The sequence below is a fragment of the Dendrobates tinctorius genome, unplaced genomic scaffold, assembly GCF_039654945.1.
Source record: "Dendrobates tinctorius isolate UK_male_01 unplaced genomic scaffold, ASM3965494v1 ptg000127l, whole genome shotgun sequence".
Classification (NCBI taxonomy): Eukaryota; Metazoa; Chordata; class Amphibia; order Anura; family Dendrobatidae; genus Dendrobates; species Dendrobates tinctorius.
The window spans coordinates 12,094,323-12,116,927 of NW_027361795.1; the positions used below are offsets into that span (position 1 = coordinate 12,094,323).

General features: G+C 46.8%; 1 protein-coding gene across 2 annotated transcripts in view; it reads left to right on the forward strand.

Annotated features, from left to right (window-relative positions):
* The window catches only part of PLCXD2 (phosphatidylinositol specific phospholipase C X domain containing 2), an 88,497-nt gene that overhangs the window by 20,266 nt on the left and 45,626 nt on the right, over nucleotides 1-22,605 (forward strand). For both annotated transcript variants that reach the window (XM_073542518.1, XM_073542519.1), the window contains exon 2: nucleotides 6,471-6,931. In XM_073542518.1, the coding sequence (XP_073398619.1) occupies nucleotides 6,471-6,931 (461 nt within the window). The remainder of the gene's footprint in view (nucleotides 1-6,470; nucleotides 6,932-22,605) is intronic.

Consider the following 22,605-nt stretch of genomic DNA (forward strand, 5'->3'; position numbering starts at 1 on the left):
CTGAGTCTGTCTGTAAAAGAGCTTGCTCCTGAGTCTGTCTGTATACGAGCTTGCTCCTGCTGTATACTAGCTGGCTCCTGAGATAGTATAAGAGCTTGCTCCTGAGTCTGCCTCTATACGAGCTGGCTCCTGAGACGGCATAAGAGCCTGCTCCTGAGTCTGTCGGTTTAAGGCTAAGTGCACACGTACCGGAACTCTCGCGGAAATTACCGCGAGAATTCCGGAATTCCATTCCGCGGGAAAATCGCATTTTAAATTCCCGCGATTTTCCCGTGGAAAAACTAGCATTTTGCAAGCGTATTTAGCTTGCAGAATGCTAGTGTTTTCCAAGCGATCTGTAGCATCGCTTGGAGAACTGATTGACAGGTTGGTCACACTCATCAAACATAGTGTTTGACGAGTGTGACCAACTTTTTACTACTGAGGCCGCCTATGCGGCATCAGTAGTAAAAGATAGAATGTAAAAAAAAAAATAAAAAATGGTGTTATTCTTACCTTCCGAAGTCCCGCGCATCCGTTCCCAGTAATCCTTTGCGAAAATGGCCGCAATGACGTCCGTTCTCGCGGGATCGCGATGCCATCGCGGGCATTTTCGCAAAGGATTACTGGGAACGGGAGCGTGGAGAGAGGCGGGAATGCTGCGCGGGACGCCGGAAGGTAAGAATAACAATATTTTTTTTATTTTAAATTCTATTTTTTACAGGGATATGGTACCCAAAGCCCGGAGGACAGTCTCCTCTCCTCCGGACCGTGGGTACCATCCGCAATTGTTCTGCTTACTTTCCGCATGGTGTGCACAGCCACATGCGGGAAGTAAGCGGAACAATGCATTCTTATGGGTGTGGGATCGCCGCGATTCCGCAAATTAATGAGCATGCTGTGTTTTTTACCGCGAAGCGATTCCGCCGTGGTAAAAACCGCAGCATTAGCACAGCATTGCGGAATCCCATAGGAATGCATGGGATGCTTATTTTTCACGGCAAAATCGCGCGGTTAAAACCGCCGCGGAAATGCGAAAAAAAGTCACATGTGAACTCGGCCTAAGAGCTTGCTCCAGAGTCTGCCTGTATACGAGCTGGCTCCTGAGTCTGCCTGTATACGAGCTGGCTCCTGAGTCTGCCTGTATACGAGCTGGCTCCTGAGTCTGCCTGTATACGAGCTGGCTCCTGAGTCTGCCTGTATACGAGCTGGCTCCTGAGTCTGCCTGTATACGAGCTGGCTCCTGAGTCTGCCTGTATACGAGCTGGCTCCTGAGTCTGCCTGTATACGAGCTGGCTCCTGAGTCTGCCTGTATACGAGCTGGCTCCTGAGTCTGCCTGTATACGAGCTGGCTCCTGAGTCTGCCTGTATACGAGCTGGCTCCTGAGTCTGCCTGTATACGAGCTGGCTCCTGAGTCTGCCTGTATACGAGCTGGCTCCTGAGTCTGCCTGTATACGAGCTGGCTCCTGAGTCTGCCTGTATACGAGCTGGCTCCTGAGTCTGCCTGTATACGAGCTGGCTCCTGAGTCTGCCTGTATACGAGCTGGCTCCTGAGTCTGCCTGTATACGAGCTGGCTCCTGAGTCTGCCTGTATACGAGCTGGCTCCTGAGTCTGCCTGTATACGAGCTGGCTCCTGAGTCTGCCTGTATACGAGCTGGCTCCTGAGTCTGCCTGTATACGAGCTGGCTCCTGAGTCTGCCTGTATACGAGCTGGCTCCTGAGTCTGCCTGTATACGAGCTGGCTCCTGAGTCTGCCTGTATACGAGCTGGCTCCTGAGTCTGCCTGTATACGAGCTGGCTCCTGAGTCTGCCTGTATACGAGCTGGCTCCTGAGTCTGCCTGTATACGAGCTGGCTCCTGAGTCTGCCTGTATACGAGCTGGCTCCTGAGTCTGCCTGTATACGAGCTGGCTCCTGAGTCTGCCTGTATACGAGCTGGCTCCTGAGTCTGCCTGTATACGAGCTGGCTCCTGAGTCTGCCTGTATACGAGCTGGCTCCTGAGTCTGCCTGTATACGAGCTGGCTCCTGAGTCTGCCTGTATACGAGCTGGCTCCTGAGTCTGCCTGTATACGAGCTGGCTCCTGAGTCTGCCTGTATACGAGCTGGCTCCTGAGTCTGCCTGTATACGAGCTGGCTCCTGAGTCTGCCTGTATACGAGCTGGCTCCTGAGTCTGCCTGTATACGAGCTGGCTCCTGAGTCTGCCTGTATACGAGCTGGCTCCTGAGTCTGCCTGTATGCGAGCTGGCTCCTGAGTCTGCCTGTATGCGAGCTGGCTCCTGAGTCTGCCTGTATGCGAGCTGGCTCCTGAGTCTGCCTGTATGCGAGCTGGCTCCTGAGTCTGCCTGTATGCGAGCTGGCTCCTGAGTCTGCCTGTATGCGAGCTGGCTCCTGAGTCTGCCTGTATGCGAGCTGGCTCCTGAGTCTGCCTGTATGCGAGCTGGCTCCTGAGTCTGCCTGTATGCGAGCTGGCTCCTGAGTCTGCCTGTATGCGAGCTGGCTCCTGAGTCTGCCTGTATGCGAGCTGGCTCCTGAGTCTGCCTGTATGCGAGCTGGCTCCTGAGTCTGCCTGTATGCGAGCTGGCTCCTGAGTCTGCCTGTATGCGAGCTGGCTCCTGAGTCTGCCTGTATGCGAGCTGGCTCCTGAGTCTGCCTGTATGCGAGCTGGCTCCTGAGTCTGCCTGTATGCGAGCTGGCTCCTGAGTCTGCCTGTATGCGAGCTGGCTCCTGAGTCTGCCTGTATGCGAGCTGGCTCCTGAGTCTGCCTGTATGCGAGCTGGCTCCTGAGTCTGCCTGTATGCGAGCTGGCTCCTGAGTCTTATCGATTTGGACCGGACAACCCCTTTAAGAAGCATGAAACCAAAGATTTCTGTGTTGTGACCTCTGCAGTGACAAGAATTGGAATAATTCATAATGTCAAACCATGCCAGATCAGAGAAGACTTCAGTGGATGAAATTTTTTGTTTGTCCCTTGAGTGCCTCTGATCATTATATTACCACGTGGTTTTAATGTGTCTAAGTCAAATATCCATTTCATCTTGACAATAATTGGCAAATTTAAATGAGAATGTAATGGGGTTGTATTCAGACTCAGTGAGTAGGGCAGCTTGTGCTGTAAATACGACCCAGAGGACATTATTGCTCCGATTCACCAAGACTCGCGATGTTCACACCAGTCTTTATAATGGGCCGTAGTGGAGACAGATGCTCCTCATTAGCTAAGAGGCACATGACGTGCCTCTTAATGAACCAGCAGCACCTGACCAGTGGTCTGTGCACCGCACCACAAATCTTAGAGACTGGAGTACGTTTTCTGGTTTAAGGAACGCCACAGCTCCTTATGAAGTAGACGACCTTTGATGTCTTGTCCCCGTCACATGAAAATGCCAAAAGTCATAAAATTGTTGTTCGACTCTGTGTTTCTTAAAAAAAAAAGTGCCACTTTTCAAGGCAATATATGCCACAGTTTTGGTGTAATCACTTTGAATCGAAGCCTAAGTCTTGGTGTGGGTCTGGTTATGAACATATTTACATTTCTAGAAATACGTTACATGGGAATATTGCATTACTTACATGTGTATGTTAGAACGGCAGGCTTTTGTGCCTGGATTTGTTAAAGAGGATTGTCTAAGAAGTTAATCCGTTAATTATAGGATTAACTGTAGATTGTTAGTGACCTGAATCCAGGGAACTTGTTGGAATGTACTGTTTGAATTTCCTCTATGATTTCTCAACAGTATTTAACAAATTAATCTCTCCATATTACATTTTAATGAGAGCGTATAAGCAGTCCTCGCCATCTATCATTGTTTTGGTAACGAGAAGTATGTAGGTCAGCCTCCATTGACTGAATTAACTAAAACTTCCTCATTCCAAGTTGACGGCTTTATGCTCTCATAAAGTCACTGTTTAATGCTTGATCTTTATTAGGACATAATTGAATAGAATAAAATCAGCCACCACTGCTATTTTCATAACACTGCACACATAAGTCTGTTTTCATTTGACAGTTTAATGGGTTATGCCCATCTCCAGGATCCTATCCCAATATGTAGTAGGTGTAATATTTGCTAATAGTATTATTATTACACCGACTATATATTGGGATAGGATCTTGGAGATGGGAATATCCTTTAAGGAAATATGATATGGGCAGGGCTATACTGGGACTTAAAATCAATCTTGGCACAATATCTAGATCCAAACTGGGGTGCATCAGTCCCAATCTTTAGCTCAATGCTTTGAAGTCACTTAACCAGTCTACAGTTCCCTGTACTGCTGGGTGGCCCCAAGTGCCATTATGTAGGAAAAAGGGGGCAGAGTGCTAGGTCTGTGCTGCGACCAATCTAGGGGTCTGACTTCTGGGACCTTAAAACAATGGCATATTCTACAAAGTGGTGAATCTAATTTGTAGGTAAAACTACAACTCCTAGCAGGCACTGAAAGTCTAGAGCTGATGTTGTGATTTCTAGTTTTCAAAGGTAGAGGATTATAATATTTTACACTGTAAAGGTATTTTCTATAATTACCTAGCAGTAGAATGGACAAACGTCATATTCAGACCCCTGCTACATTTGATAGTCTTCAGCTATGTGATTTAATCTAATTTCTGAACCGTCACTCAGGATGAAGGATGTGGGTTGGCAGTAGTGTATATTTGCTTCCACAGCACAGAGACAGAGGACAGCTAAAAACGGCAAGATGCCAGGTGGAGGTCTCTTTTAGGTAGCATAAAATTCCAAAAGGGTCCCTTATATTTTAATACAGAGTTTGTGAGAAAAATTTGCCAGAATTTTTTGTGAAAATTTGCTAGACTTGCCAGATGAACAGTCTGCCCCTGGATATGGTCCTACTCGGGCGTTGTAAGTGGACAAACTTACTGATGATAGGAGCAAGTAATATGTTGACTGTCCAGTAAAGAAGAGCACGTGTAATACTACAATTGCTTCCAACTGAAATGTCACCATTCCTGTGATTATATATGTTGAGCATGTACCAAAGAGCATTGCTCCTAAATTAAAATTATATAAAGGTATCTAAAGACAAGTCTTGGCTTGTGCGAACGGGAACTACATTATCTTGTATGTCCAGTTCTACATTCCACACAGTTGCTGGGCCACCACCAGACATTTCTTGACTCCATATATTGAAATGAAAAGGTTCCTATAGGCATTCTTTCAAAGCTCGGAGTGTACATGTTCAGGGGATAGGGATTAAAATGAGTGATTAAAGGAGTCCTTTAGCCACATGATGTTGATGACCTACTCTTATGATAGCTCTTTAGGATAGTGCATCAATTTCAGATCAGCGGTGGTCGAACACCTTATCAGCTGCTGGATGTACGCATTGAACGGAACTGCGTTGCGGTCCCTGTACTTTGAATGGAGAAGAAAAGCATGGGCAATTTTTATATTCAGATGTTGCCAGAGCTATTACCAGCTGATGAATGAGGCTGATGTGAAACGGAAAAATTACATAATAAATACCTTGATCTTCCCCCAGATTGTGATCCGGTACTTACTGGTCATTTCCTTGATATACCAGAAATGGCTGAAAATGCCCACCAGACCACCCATGTAAATGGCTGCTTAAAGGGAAGAGTAATGCATCATCTACAACTGGCAGCAACTGTTCGTAGAATAGACCATAGTGCTCCGACTTCAGAAAACGTCTGTCACCCAGCCTGTAGATTGTTGTAAAAAAACAAAATATCCGTTACTCGCCTTCTGCAGGTCCAATGCTGAGTATGCGCGGCTGCTCCCAGTGACTTCTATCGTCTGCAGTGCTGACATCACATCTCCAGCGCTTCAGCCAATAACTAAGCTTACCGGCTCATACTGTCAACTGTGGAAACGCTACTGATGTCATTGATTGGCTGCAGCGCTGTTAATGTGACTATAGCACTACAGACAATAGCAGTCAGCAGAGACTTCGGATGAGTAAAGAAACTGAATGAAAAAAAAGAAATAGCAGCCAGGGGACGGACAGAAGTTTTCCAAAACTGGAAAACCCATTTAATTACAAGCTAGATCAGGTACTATCTCGCTCTCCACTCATTGAACTCTTTTCAACAGTGGTTTCTGTATGGTGCTCACTTCCATACGTTGAGAGTTGGGTTTATTAAATAGCCTTTGTAGAGCACCCATGTTGCTACATCTTGTTCTACATTTAATAGGGAGCTGAATTGTATACATAATCTACAGTACATATCCTATGACGTGGCCTCTTGTGGGAGTCTAATTGGCATCAGGATCTGCTGCAACTTGCAAATCGTCATTAGCACCAAGTACATTGTCCATCTCCATCATTTACAACATTCCTAAACTTCCCCGATTTTCCTAATGTTTAGGGGTGTCTTTCAGCTGCTAAACAAACCCAAAACAGATGTCATGCCTGTTATTTGGGTAGTCATAGCCTTAATTTAATGTTCTTCATACTGCTTAACTTGTGTTGCTCAGTATGAACTTTAAGATGGTCTATTCTCTTTTCAGGGTCGCATGATTCGTTCAGTTATTGGGTTGATGAAAAATCTCCAGTTGGACCAGACCAAGCAAGATCACTTAAACGTTTAGCAAGAATCTCATTGGTCAAGAAACTAATGAAGAAGTGGTCTGTTACCCAAAATTTAACTTTCAAAGAACAACTGGAGTCTGGTATTCGCTATTTTGATCTGCGGGTATCTTCTAAGCCAGAGGAAGCTGAAATAGAAATCTACTTCATACATGGCTTATATGGAATTAAAGTATGGGATGGACTTACAGAAATTAACACTTTCCTAACTAATCACAGCACTGAAGTTGTGTTGTTAGACTTTAACCACTTCTATGCAATGGACAATGAGCATCATTTGTATCTTGTGAATATGCTACGAGAGGTGTTTGGCGGCAAGCTGTGTATAACGGACTGTGTTGAAAACATTACATTACAGTACCTTTGGGAAAAGAAGTATCAGGTAGGCAAATACTTCAATTATCATTAGTTAAATCAACCACTAAAAATAGGATAGTCACATATGCTCAGAACACTGTTGTAGAAGGTTGGCGTAGCCCAATACAGGTTTATAGAATTTGTACAGTGTGCTGTTATATGAATGTTAGTACTAAAACATATCTACCGTTTGTAAATCCCATCACCTGTTGAAGGTATTTTTAGAAATGGTCTACAGAAGTTCTGTGCATGATAATAATTGGCATAGAGTACTTTAAAAATGTATTTATATTGTCATTAGTGATGACTGAGCGAACGTGCTCGGATAACGTCTTATCCGAACATGCTCAGGTATTATCAAAGTATCTCCGGCGTGTTCGTATGTTATGTTCGAGTCCACATGGCTGCATGATTTGCAGCTGTTAGGCAGCCTGAACAGATGCAGGTATTGGCTGTTAGGGAATCCCCACGTGTTGCGGCTGTCTAACAGCAGCAAATCATGCAGCCACGGAGACTCGAATATAATAAACGAGCATGCCTGAGATACTCGAATAACACCTGAGCATGCTCGAATAAAATGTTATCTGAGCACACTCGCTCATCACTAATTGTCGTATAATCTTTTTGACATACACTTAGATCAGGATCATTCAGGGAAAGAAGAGAGTCCCTGCACAACAACAATATATGGGTCCTTTGCAATTCAGTAGCTCATCATAATGCACAAATTTACCTGCTTTAAAGGTGCATTTGGGGCCCCTTATCCCTTGGGCACCTGTGCAGTGGCACAAATTGCACCAATGATATGTCAACCCCTGACTTTGATAGCTCTAGACTATAGGCCACTTACCGTCTACATGGTACATATACAGTGGGTATGGAAAGTATTCAGACCCCTTTAAATATTTCACTCTTTGCAGCTATTTGGTAAATTCAGAGTGAAAAATTTAAAGGGGTCTGAATACTTTCCTGTTATGAATGAGTCACCGAAGGAGGAAAAAACAAAAATATAAGCTAAGTCCAGAAAACCGGAGAGGTTGGTAGCTATCGGATTGCAGACCCCTGATCCTATTCTCACAACTAACAGTAGCCGTGGGGGGTTCCTACGGTGCCCTAGACCCCTCATTCACAACCGGAGAACTAAATAAGCCTAAAGAAAGAAAGGGGAAATCTAAACTGCCCCAGAGCAGACACCAAAGCAATAGACAGCCCCCAACATGTATTGTCCGTGAAAAGCAGATGAAAACACAAACACAGACAGAAAGACAGGTTGAGCAAACGATGGGGCCCAACTAACTAAATAGGAAAGGACAGAAAAGATGCTGGCTGCAATCCGCAAAAATTCTGCCAGAATAATGTCCAACACGTCTGATAGAAAAAAGGCCCTGAAGTCACTAGACTTCAAAATCACTATATCAGCACTCAGGTATATTCTGAAGACTGAGCAAAAGATCAACTTGACCAGAGACAAAAATGGAGCTCAGCCTGTACCAACAAGGGCAGGCAGAACACAAACGCTAAGTAAACAGACACAATCTCATGGAAAAATAAGAGAGCAAAAACTTAGCTTTCAGATACTGAACTGGTTTGCAAGAGCCCAGAGCAGAAAGGATCACCAGCACCCCTGTAGGGCGTCGGCTGCCTTATATCCACTCAGTGATTCCGGGTGTCCAATCACGCTCCGCCTGTTCAGATGACAGGTTTTTCCCATCCCAATCAATTTCACTACCTCTCTTCACCAGCAGAGGGAGTTCATCAGACATCAACGGTGCAATGAACTTCAGACATCACTCTCTTCCTCCACTGGTCAGGAACATACAATTTTCCAATGGGACAACGCTCAGGTTTGTCCTCCTGAAACTCTTCTCAAATCGGGCGAGATGGCAGAAAGAACTACCCCCTCACCTAAGATGGTAGCAGGCTTGGTCATAACAGGAGAATCAACAAAGAAACTCCTAGAGAGGGCGTCTGCCTTGACATTCTTAGTGCCCGGAAGAAAAGAGACCACAAAATCAAAACGTTTGAAAAACAAGGCCCACCTAGCCTGTCTAGGATTCAAGCGTTTGGCCGACTCCAGGTAAATCAAATTCTTGTGGTCAGTAAGGACCACAACTTGATGTTTAGCTCCCTCCAACCAATGTCTCCACTCCTCAAATGCCCATTTCATGGCTAACAGTTCCCGATTCCCCACATCATAGTTACGTTCAGATGGGGAGAACTTTCGGGAAAAGAAAGCACAGGGATTCATTTTAGATGTTACCGGATCTTTTTGGGACAAAACAGCTCCTGCACCAATCTCGGAAGCGTCCACCTCTACCTGAAACGGGAGTGAGACATCAGGTTGCCGCAAAACCGGAGCAGAAGTGAACCTTCGCTTCAGCTCCTGAAAGGAAGAAACAGCCTCCGGAGACCAATTCAGCACATCAGCACCTTTCTTAGTCAAATCAGTCAATGGTTTGGCAATACCAGAGAAATTAGCTATAAATTTACGATAAAAATTAGCAAAACCCAAAAACTTCTGGAGGGCCTTCAAAGAAGTGGGCTGAACCCAATCATAAATGGCCTGTACCTTGGCCAGGTCCATTTCAATAGTTGACGGAGACAAAATAAATCCCAAAAATGAAATTCTCTGTACCCCAAAAAGGCATTTCAATCCCTTAACATACAAGGAATTCTCCCTCAAAATCCGGAACACAGTCCAAACATGTTCCACATGAGAGTCCCAGTCCTTGAAAAGATCAAAATATCATCCAGATAGATGATCAAAAATTTATCCACAAAGTCTCGGAAAAAATATCATTCATGAAGCACTGGAAGACAGAAGGGGCATTAGTGAGCCCAAAAGGCATCACCAGGTACTCAAAATGTCCCTCCGGAGTATTAAACGCCGTCTTCCATTCATCCCATGCTTAATGCGAATAAGATTATACGCCCCCCTGAGGTCAAGCTTGGTAAACCAGCAAGCACCCTTAACTCTAGAGAATAGATCAGAAATCAGGGGTACTGATATTTAACAGTAATTTTGTTGAGGGAACGATAGTCAATACAAGGCCTTATTGAACCATCCTTCTTGGCCACGAAAAAAAAACAAGCACCCAAGGGTGAAGAGGATGGTCTAATATGACCCTTCTCCAATGACTCCTTAATATAGGATCGCATAGCCTCGAGCTCGGGTACAGATAAATTGAAAAGTCGACCCTTGGGAAACTTACACCCAGGGCTCAGCTCAATTGCACAGTCATAACTCCTATGAGGAGGAAAAAGACGCAGACTCATTCTCACTAAATACATCATAAAAATCAGTCAAATAGTCAGGAACATCATGCGACTGAGGAGAGGTGGAGAAAACAGGAGTGTCAATAAGGGCACACCGACAACCCCAACTCACCACAGACACAGATTTCCAATCCAAAACTGGATTTTGGATTTGCAACCAGGGAAACCCCAGAACAATGGTATCATGCAAATTATGCAACACCAAAAATCCGCAATTTTCTTGATGATCTGGGGCGACCCGCATTACCACCTGGGTCCAAAACTGAGGTTTATTCTTCGCCAAAGGAGTAGCATCAATACCTCTCAAAGGGATAGGCATCCGCAGAGGTGTCATAGGAAATCCACAACGTTTAGCAAAATCCAAGTCCATCAGGTTCAGAGCTGCTCCCGAATCCATGAAAGCCTTAGCGGAAAATGTGGACAGGGAGCAGATCAGAGTAATTGCCAGAAGAAACTTAGGTTGAACACCACCAACAGCAAATGTGTGTGCAAAACGTTTCTCTCGTTTAGGGCAGACAGAAATAATATCCGAGGCATCTCCACAGAAAAAACACAGCTTATTACGCCTTCTGAACTCCTGACGTTGCGCCCTAGGCACAACTCTATCACATTGCATAGGTTCAGACATTTGTTCAACAGGTGGCAACACCTCGTGCAGTTTTGCGTTCGCGCAAACGCCGATCAACCTGAATGGCTAATGACATAGAATCATCAAGACCAGAGGGAACAGGAAATCCCACCATAGTATCTTTTGCGGTTTCTGACAAACCCTTCCAAAAGAGAGCTGCCAAGGCACCATCATTCCAAGTAGTAAGGACCGCCCACTTTCGGAATTTTTGACAGTACAACTCTGCAGAATCCTGACCCTGGCTCAATGCCAACAGGGCCTTTTCAGCCTGATCAATAGCATTAGGTTCATCAGCCCTAAGGCTTGAAAAAATGCGTTCACATTAGCTAGAATAGAATCATCAGGTTTCAAAGAAAACGCCCAATCCTGAGGATCGCCACGCAGCAAAGAGATGACAATTTTAACCTGCTGCGCGGAGCTCCCTGATGAGTTAGGCTTCAAGGCAAAAAATAATTTACAATTATTCTTAAAGTTCAAAAATTTAGACCGATCCCCAAAAAACACATCAGGAGTAGGGATCTATGGTTCAGCAACATGTGAATGAGCAAGATAGGCGGAAATTCCCCGCACTTCAGCAGCGAGCTGCTCCACACGATCAGACAATCGCTTCATCTCCATTGAGAAGAAAAAAATTCCCCCTACGGCCTCAAAGACATAGAGGAAAAAATAAACACAAATAAAAAATTCTGACACTTTTTTTTTTTTCTTCACAATTCTTTCCTGCTATTGAGTACCCTAGAATCTGCGGTATGGCTGGTGATTCTGTTATGAATGAGTCACCGAAGGAGGAAAAAACAAAAATACAAGCTAAGTCCAGAAAACCGGAGAGGTTGGTAGCTATCTGATTGCAGACCCCTGATCCTATTCACACAACTAACAGTAGCCGTGGGGGGTTCCTACGGTGCCCTAGACCCCTCGTTCACAGCCGGAGAACTAAATAAGCCTAAAGAAAGAAAGAGGAAATCTAAACTGCCCCAGAGCAGACCCCAAAGCAATAGACAGCCCCCAACATGTATTGTCGGTGAAAAGCAGATGAAAACACAAACACAGACAGAAAGACAGGTTGAGCAAACGATGGGGCCCAACTAACTAAATAGGAAAGGACAGAAAAGATGCTGGCTGCAATCCGCAAAAATTCTGCCAAAATAATGTCCAACACATCTGATAGAAAAAAGGCCCTGAAGTTACTAGACTTCAAAATCACTATATCAGCACTCAGGTATATTCTGAAGACTGAGCAAAAGATCAACTTGACCAGAGACAAAAATGGAGCTCAGCTTGTACCAACAAGGGCAGGCAGAACACAAACACTAAGTAAACAGACACAATCTCATGGAAAAATAAGAGAGCAAAAACTTAGCTTTCAGAAGACAGGTACTGATCTGGTTTGCAAGAGCTCAGAGCAGAAAGGATCACTAGCAACCCTGCAGGGCATCAGCTGCCTTATATCCACTCAGTGATTCCGGGTGTCCAATCACGCACCGCCTGTTCAGATGACAGGTTTTTTCCATCCCAATCAATTTCACTACCTCTCTTCACCAGCAGAGGGAGTTCATCAGACATCAACGGTGAAGGGGAAAATGAACTCACAACACTTTCCATACCCACTGTATGTCTTACTGTATGCGCACAAGAACTGATGCTTTAGTGAGATCCATCAGCACTGTATGTTTTGCTAAAATGGATTGTCCACTTTATCTTTTATTTTGACAACATGATTTAGTAACATTTATTAATATATTCAGTGCTCAGCATAAATGAGTGCACCCCTTTGAAAACAAGAAGAGTTTTCGAAATTTCGATCAGATTCAGTTTCTTAGAATATTTTTTAACCCATAACATGAAAATAAGGTTACCAACAGGAGGCTACCGCCATGTTTTACTGTAGACACCATTCAAATAGAAAAGTTAATCAAGAAAAATGCATGATGCCTACAGTGAAACATGGTGGTGGCAGTGTCCTTATGTGGGGCTGCATGTGTGCTCCTGGTATCGGGGACCTACATTTCATTGATGATACCATCAATTCACAGATGCTAAAATCACTCCGTGCCCTTGGTAGATGTGCACTTTTCCAACATAACAATGATCTAAAAAACACACCTGTTGAATTTCTGAAGAAGATCAGGGTGACATAGTTCAGTGCCTAAGTATTTCTTCTGGGTTCTGATATGAGCCCAGTCGAAACACCTATGGAGAATTCTGAAGAGACAAGTTGAGCATCCAGCATCCAGTCTCTAAAAGAGGTCGTTCTTGAAGAATGGAAAAAGAAAAGATGTTGCAACATGTCGTCAACTTATTCATTCCATGCATAGAAGAATTGACGCTGTTCTTAAACATCATGGAGGTCATACAAAATACTAGAGGTAGTTGTTTTTGATGTAAGGTGTATTCCTTTTTTGCATGAACTAATTTTTAGTAAAACTGAAGATTTTGTGTTGAAAGTTAAATTATTAACCTTATTTTCATGTTATGGATAAAAAGCCTGTTATAAAAATGCAAGTCGATGGAGGAGCATGTCGCCAGAACTGTCTGTCGTTCTTCAACTGAATAATGTACTGCTTATTACCTAGCCCACCAGCCACCGCTGCAGTCAATAAGTGGTGGGCCGTCTCCCAGGCAAGTAGCGCAGTACTTACAAGTAGAATGCAATAATAATTCTAAGGGCTGCTCTGGAGCGGTCTGGATAGCTGCCTTTTCTGGCAGCAGTGCAAAGTTCTGGAAAGTAGCACAAGTATGCCTGTGGTGTGAACTGTCAATCAATGTGTATCACTTCCCCTAACCCCAGCAAGCAGTAAGCTGCGAGGCAGGGAAGGGGTGTACTCCTGTAGAATGCTTCTTTCTGCCAATATTAGTGTAGTGAGTGGAAGCCACAGACAGCAGCCAGGGTTGAGAGCGCGTTCACACTATATGCGCACCTGCTCTGACACTGTGTTGGTGCCGCTAGGGTCCTTCCGTATAAGTGTTCCACGGATTGGGTTCGGGCAGTGTTTACTCTGAGCGAGCTAGTGCTGGTGATTTGGGAAATTGGGGTATAGATAGGGGTGCAGCATCATTTACAGTTTTATTGAAGCACAGTTTACACAACAATAAACCAAAAACTGTGGGCCAGCATGTTCTGTCCAAAACCATATATTCATCAGCTATTTACATGAAAACTGTCAGTTGAACTAAATAATAAGCTCATCAGTGTCCTATTGAAAATTTGTAAGTGTTGTAGAGCATGTAGAGTTGAGTGTCGCGTTGTTCCCCAAATCCCCCAGATCTCTTTCTGTTCCAGCATCTGTGGGTGCAGAGAAAAACCAATCTGACCCAACTTACAGGCTTGAAGGGAAATTGTCTCACTGACAGTCTGTTCTTCAAACAAAATAGTGAAGTGAAAGAGACTGTAAACAGATTAAACAGGTTTATGGGAAAAGATGACATATAACTCATATTTTATTCATGGAAATTCCTGCATGTTCTGATCATAGTAGTCTGTGATCTCTGTGTATATATACTTATCCAGGAAATGTTGTCAGTGAATGATTAGAAACACCACTTTGAATGCTTGCTAAGCCTACAATAAGTAAGAATTTCAATGAATAAAATACAAATTGTACAGAAATTTTGTTTACCGTATACCAATCTAGCCTTTAAAGAAATCCATGTGCTGTAATCCACACCTTCTGGAATTAACACAATGACCATAGTTGATGGACACAATTTGACAAGAAAAACACTAACTCCCACAGTCAAAAATGCATACCACCAACGTGCAATAACTAATCCCCCGCCCTCATGGTAAAGGTACCATGGAATACTGGCTAAGTAGTCGACTTACTGAGGTTGAGTGAGATAAAAAAGACAGCAACCTCTAGTTGCCGGAGTACTAAACTGCCTACGCATTTCGGAAAAATTAAGTTTAATTTGTCAAGGAATGAGGAGACTTGGATGTCTTCCTTTATTTTTGTCCATTTGTATCTCAGCCATTAACCCCTTGTTTATTCCTACTAGATAGTCCTTTGCATATAAACAAGAGAATCCACCTGATTCTCAGCCTCATACTGGGTAATATACAAGGATATAATATGAAATACAAAATGTTATTGTATTTATTCTTATTCATTAAAACCTGTTAATTCATCAAATAAAGTATGACTCCTTGATACATATCTATGGAAAAATGCATAACTATGTGAATAAATAAAGGGATAGACCAATAAAAGCAAATCAAATTAATCAAAATGATGAATAAATGGTTACTACATTATCCACTTGTGTACCTACAGTAGTAGCATAGCTATCGGGGGGGCAGAGGGTGTAGTCACCCCAGGCCCCATGCTGTGAGGGGCTTACCGGAGCTATGCTATACTTAACTATATCATAGAATCGTAGAGATGGAAGGGACCTCCTGGGCCATCTTGTCCAACCCCGGCATGCACAGTTAAACTCTGTGACAGAGCAGGGATAGAAGGTCACTGTGCACTGCTGCTCTCCGTTATGTAGGCCTCAAAATTGCATTAGCTTTGAGGCCTTCCAAACGGTAGGTCCAGGGTGGAGCGATGTGATGATGTCATTGCGATGCCCTACCTGGGACCTGCCGTTGTCTGCTGAATTTGCCGAGTTTAGGTGACTGTGTGATGTTTAATTTGTGTGTTTGTGTCTTTATGTATGGAGGCTACTACTAAGATAGCCATAATAGAGTAGTGACCACTACTAAGGGGGCCATAATAGTGTCTGGGTTACTATTAAGGGGGCCATAATAGATTGGGGGCCATAACAGACTGGGAGCTACAAATACATTGGGGGCTACTACTAAGGGGGCCGTAATAGACTGGGGGCTACTATTAAGACCGCCATAATAGAGTAGGGGCCACTACTAAGGGGTTAATAGGGTCTGGGCTACTACTAAGGGGGCCATAATAGACTGGGAGCTACTATTAAGAGGGCCATAATACAGGGAGCTTCTACTACATTAGAGGCTACTACTAAAGGGGCCATAATAGACTGGGGACTACTACTAAGGTGACCACAATGGAGTGGAGGCTACTACTAACTGGGCCATAATAGTGTGGGGGCTACTGCTAGGAGGGCCATAAGAGAGTGGGGACTACTACTAATGGGGCAATAATAGTGAGGAGGCTACTACTAAGGGAGCTATAATAGACTGGTTGCTATTACTAAGGGGGGCATAATAGAGTGGGGGCTACCACTAAGAGGGCCATAATTGTGTGGGGGCTACAACTAAGGCCATAATACTGTAGACTGGGGACTACGGCTAAGGGGACCATAAAAGACGGGGGCTACTACTAAGGGTGCTATAATAGAGTGAGGGTTACTACTTAGGGGGCCATAATAGCATGGGGGGATACTAATGGAGCCATCATATAGCACGGGATACTAAATGGGCCCTCACACATAGAGGGGGTTGCCAAGCGGGCCTACAAGCATAATGTGGGTTACTAAGGAGCCACAATACAGTGTGTGAGCTACTAAGGGGTACCATCATACAGCATGGGGACAACTAAAGGGGCCATTATACAGAGTGGGGGCTAATAAGGTTGCCCTCTTATAGAGGGGGCCCTGCTACAGAGTGGGTACTAATAAGGGAGCCTTCCTACGGAGTTGGAGATTCTAATTGGGCCTTCAGAGTGAGATCTATAAAGGGGACCAACTTACAGAGTGGTGGCTATGTAGGAAGGTGGCCCAGCTTGGGGGGTGGTCCCTTATTTACCGCGAACAGACGTCACAGACACGAGACGGAGGCAGTTTTCGGGTACAACAGATCCAAGTTTATTGGCCGTCCTCCTGATGACCTCAGCAATACACCGCAGCACTTCCACAGCTCTCCGTATTCAGACCCGGGTACACCCCTTTCTTCTGTTGTAGTGACGTTTCTCACGGTTCTGTCACTGGGGCCACCCTAGACATTTCTACCGCCAGCACTTCACTGGTCAGAGGTCGTCGTCAATTCGGTACACCCGGGGCCTCGTCTGTTCTGCGGTTCTTCGTGTCGGGGCCACCCCCCTGACTTCTTTTCTCCTCAGTCCCCTAGTTAAGCTCTCCACACTGTCTGTACTCCTTCACTGACTCCTCGCCTTCTGAGCTCCTCCTGGGACTGGAACTTTCTGGAACCCTCCTGTCCTATTTATAACCTTCCCGGTTCCCTGTAACCCCACCCCCCATGACTAACGGTTTCTAGAGCCATAAGCTGCTGTCAGGTCCTGTACTCACACTCCCCCCTGCCATCTTATGGTCAAACCAGGGTACTGCACCCATTCTACACTTTTCCTAGCTGTTTCCCTTCTGTCATTACTAACATCTGTCTAAAGGGCACAAAAAGTCCCCTCTTTCTTCTGACAAGTCCGTTCGTCCGGTCACCTTCCCCACATTCCCCCTTCCTTTATCCATTGTCGTCCCTACCTTCGTTGTCTACATTCTGTTGTCAGACCGGTTGTTAGGCCAAACCCGCCATATGCAGGGGCCGAACAAAACCGGGAGCACCATGCTCCAAGCAGCCTACTGCTACTCACCGGCATGCACGCCACATGACAACTTCTTTCAAGTTGGGCTAGGTACACCCGGATTACTCTACAGCGTGTACCTCCCACTACTCTCCCCTTCTACCCTCCACTGTCTTCTCGGGTGTCCGTGGGTGTTAGGGACCTGGCTTGGGACCACTGTCTGATTCTATATCTTCCATCTCTTTGTCCTTCAATTTAAAAAAAGTCATGGTCGGCGTCTTCGTCACACATACCTCGTACCCGGGACCTGTTGCATATTTCTTATGCATATTATACATTAAACCAACTTTTGTATAACCAGATTTTACTCATAGCATAAGCAACCCCTTTTTGTGTTTTTTTTATTCTTTACTTTTTTTTAAACCAACATAAAGAAAACAATACAGGCATACTCCCCCTTCCTTTAACAATAGCACTTTCCCGTATGCATCCCTGCTGTGTCAGGAGAAAACTATAAACTACTAAAAAAACAGTTCGCTTAACGTGGAAGCAAAACTGTCCTGTAGACTGCACAACGGTGCACGTCAATCCCGGTAGTCCGGGCCATCTCCTGATGGCCGATGTTCCGCCAACTCAGCAGGGGACTCCACAACCATGAAGTCCCTGGGATACTTAAGGTGTCTCTGTGAGTCCTTTTACGGGGGCTCGTAGTCTTCGGGATAGGCAACCACTGCAACGGCGTAGTAGCCACGGAGGCAGAACTCCTTATAGTAGGAGACCAAGTCTCCTTCCTGCAGAGCCCGGCCGTGACAGATGGAAGTCACATTCAAATACACTTTTTGGCCAGTGGCGAGGTCCTGGATGAACCCATAGCCTTTTTCCACATTGGTGTATACCAGCCGGCCGGTGGACCGTGGGGCCGTCATGCCAGCTTCTCCTTTCTCATGGAGTAGCCCCCAGATCTCCCGCTCTCTAGCCTTCTTTCCCTCAATGACCTCCGCAACCCAAGCAGAGGATCCGGTGTAGGCCGCAGAGTCCGGTGGGCGGGTCGTGGTCGAGAGTGGAGCAGAGGCGGCTGCAGATTCCAATGTATAGGCCGCAGAGTCCAGTGGGCGGGCCGCGGTCGTGGTCGAGAGTGGAGCAGGGGCGGCCACAGATTCCGATGAGAAGGCCGCAGCCAGATCCGGGAGTGAAGTCGGAGTGGCCGTGTGGGAGGCCGCAGCTGGAACCAAGGCGGCCACGGGCACCGGCAAGTCGACCGCAGTCAAGGTCGCAGATGGAACAGCGACCGCAGATGCCGGTGAGTCAACCGCGGTGGCTGGCGGCCCGATTACAGCAGTGACCGGGAGTGGGGCTGACATGGCGGCAGGCCACGGTGAATAGGCCGCCGCCGGAAGATGGAGCGCGGCAGTGGCGGCCGCGGGTTGGATCCTCGCCGGTACCACAGCACGAGGTGTCGCCGGGCGGGATGGCTCTGGATCGATGTAAGTGGCGAGGGTCGGCCTGGCGAGGACCGTGTAGTCGTCCGGAGACACCAAAGGGCGAGAAGTCGGGCGGGTAGGCTGAGGACCGATGTCGGAGCCCCGAGGTCTATCTGGTACATGAAGCGTGGGGATGGGGTTTGCCTGGGGTGCCACTGGCGGGGCCGGGGACACGCTCACCTTCCCAGGCGCCGCGGCTCCCAGCAGGCTTTCCATCCGCTCCTTCCCCAGCCGTTGACCTTCACCCCGCCGTCCGGCAGGGTCGGCCTCCAGGCTCGGTGGTTCCTCGGGGAGGCTCTCTGGGCAGGTCTCCCGACGAGGTTCGATTTCCTGGCGCCACCGCCATTCCAGGCGTCCGATACCACGACAGCCACAGCATCTCATTCCGTCCGGTGTCCAGTAACTGAATGGAGCCAAACAGTTGCAGCAGGTCTCTCCACCCCGACCACTCCCGTTCTTGGGTGGTGCGGTGGTCGCTTTCTCCACCCATCTTCCAGGGTGCAACATGAGGGGGTGGTTGTCTCCAGATGAACACCACTCGCCCCAGGGGCAGATCTGATATAGCCCCGGATCATCCAGCTCAATTAGCAATGTCTGTGTCTCTTTTTGGCGCCAAATCGCCACAGCCATCTTTCCAGTTCTGGTACCGCTCTGGTTCTTCTGGTGACAGAAACCAAGTCCCAAATTTATAATCCAACAATAAACAACTCAAGTCCTTTTACTTTCATCTGTCGCAGGTCTGCTGCTGAAGTTGAAGTATTGGCGGTGCAGCGATCCTGCCGACTACGCCAAATGTAGGAAGGTGGCCCAGCTTGGGGGGTGGTCCCTTATTTACCGCTAACAGACGTCACAGACACGAGATGGAGGCAGTTTTCGGGTACAACAGATCCAAGTTTATTGGCCGTCCACCTGACGACCTCAGCAATACACCGCAGCACTTCCACAGCTCTCCGTATTCAGAACCAGGTACACACACCTTTCTTCTGTCGTAGTGACGTTTCTCACGGTTCTGTCACTGGGGCCGCTCTAGGCATTTCTACCGCCAGCACTTCACCGGTCAGAGGTCGTCGTCAATTCGGTACCCCCGGGGCCTCGTCTGTTCTGCGGTTCTTTGTGTCGGGGCCACCCCCCTGACTTCTTTTCTCCTCAGTCCCCTAGTTGAGCTCTCCACACTGTCCGTACTCCTTCACGGACTCCTCTCCTTCTGAGCTCCTCCCAGGACTGGAACTTTCTGGAACCCTCCTGTCCTATTTATAACCTTCCCGGGTCCCTGTAACCCCACCCCCCATGACTAACGGTTTCTAGAACCATAAGCTGCTGTCAAGTCCTGTACTCACACTTCCCCCTGCCATCTTATGGTCAAACCAGGGTACTGCACCCATTCTACACTTTTCCTAGCTGTTTCCCTTCTGTCATTACTAACATCTGTCTAAAGTGCACAAACCGTCCCCTCTTCTGACAAGTCTGTTCGTCCGGTCACCTTCCCCACAGCTACTAAGAGGGGCAATATACTGTGTGGACTATGTGAGGGATGAGGGATTTATGAATTCAGGCCCCATAGATTAAGGAGATCTCCCTCCACTCCTGAAATATGGTCCTCACCCTTGGGAAAAGCAAACAGATTGCCACCAGAGCAGGACTTTTATCAGTTGGCCGGAGAATTAAGGGGGTTTTAAACATAGCGATATCGCTAGCGATATCGCTATAACGTCACCAATTTTGTGAAGTTATAGCGATATCGCTGGCGATATCGCTATGTGTGATACTTACCTCCGACTGGCTTCCCGGCTGTCCATCGCTGATCGCGAGAGAATGTCCGGCTCCATTTCTCGTCATCAGCTTCCTGCTGGGGCTTCCTGCTGTGATGACGAGCGACGCGTGGAGGCGGGAGGACGCCAGGATCGCTGTGTGAAAGGTATCGCTGCTGCATCGCTGTGAGGTCTGCCTGTGTGACAGCTCACTAGCGATCATTTAGCGATGCACCAGCGATCCTGACCAGGTCGGATCGCTGGTGCATCGCTAAATGTAAAAGGGCCTTTAGAGGCCACAGGTTAATGAAGGAGCAGGGAGGAGCAGAGTTAGGACCCCTTGCTGTCCTTTGTGCAAGGCAGCCAACTTCAAAGCTGAGTCTAGATCCAGCATCACCGACACCTAGAGATGAATTATGAGTGTACTGTGCAGGGTTATGTTCGATATACCAACAGAATCCTGGGAGCCCCCCGCACGTACCCCTGCGTCCCATATCTCTCTAGCGCGTCCAGATTCCGAGCTATCGAGACTGGCTCTCCAAAACCACTTTACCGACCCGAGTTTGCATTCTTTGTTTCGGTCCAGCCCCAACAAACCCGTTGAGATGTCATTCGCCCCGTTTGGACCTCCCCCTGAGAAGTTATGATCCATCCCAGATACTGGGAATTATTTCGACTAGGAGGTCAAGGGAGGAGAATTCAGAGCAACCTACAGGGGCGGTAGCAAATATGGGAGGGGGCAAGCTAAGGGTTAAAAGTTGGCTACACACTTCCAGCCCCGTCTTTGTTCTGCCAAGGAAGCCACGTCACATTACGTGTGGAGTCAGACCAGGAACTAAGGAAGGACCTGTGGATTCAGCGCTTCCCTGGGGCCTACATGCTATAAGACACAGTAACTGGACACATATCGCTAACTGCTATCTCCCAACCCGTACCCTAATTTTTATCAGTACCTTTGGCTGTATTATCTGTATTATATTCTGTATATATTTGTAGTTTCTAGTGCACCTTTCGGGAATTAAAATATCAGTTAATTTTGGGCTGCTATTTTATCTTGAAACCTGATTTCCCACGTCCGTGAGTTTGGCTAGTACTTATACACTACCTGGGGGTTGGTTTCAGACCCGATAAAACTTGTTAACGTACCGGGCTTATGTCTAACAAGGAACTGATGGCAGCGTACCATTCTGGTGTTATTGGCGGATCATGGCAGCGATAGATCGGTTAATATATATTCCTGGCATGGGACTGGTGATATATATACTGCCCTCACTGCAGAGTGCCCCGATAACCAGTACGTGACAGGGCAGCCTCTCCAGGGACTACTTAGCCTAGGTGCAGTTCCCTGACTGAGAGCTGTGACTGTGTATCTCCGTCACAGATTGGTGACAGCGGGGTGATGTTCGTACCCCTCCCTCCGGTCCTCTCTGTGTGTGTGTTTTCCTTAAGACCCCGTTACACATAACGATGTCCCAGTGATCCCACCAACGATCCGACATGTATGGGATCACTGGGACATCGTTAGACAGCCCCTCCAGCGATCAGGACCAGCGAGCAAGCTGGTTTTCAATGTAAACAGCGGGTATCTAAGAGCCGCGCGGCTCTTAGATACCCGCTGTTTACATTGGAAACCAGCGTCCAGCGTCTAGTGCCTGGCAGAGATTGCTCAGTAGTTACTATCCAGGAAAGGAGTTAACTCAAATGCCTTGTTATCTCTTTGTAATCTGTAAAGGCCCCGTCACACACAGCGATCTCACTAGCGAGATCGCTGATTTTGTAACGCCACAGCGATCTCGCCAGTGACATCGCTGTGTGTGACATGGATCAGCGACCGCGCCCCCTGCCGGGTATCACTGATCGCGCTCGAACGTCCTGGGCCTTTTTTTGATCGTCGGACTCCCGCTGGCCAGCACGATGCGTGCTGCAGCGATGCATGCTGGCCAGCGGGAGTCCAACGATCAAAAAAAGGCCCAGGACGTTAGAGCGCAATCAGTGCAGGGGGGGCGGTTGCTGATCCATGTCACACACAGCGATGTCACTGGCGAGATCGCTGTGGCGTTACAAAATCAGCGATCTCGCTGGTGAGATCGCTGTGTGTGATGGGGCCTTTACAGACCACA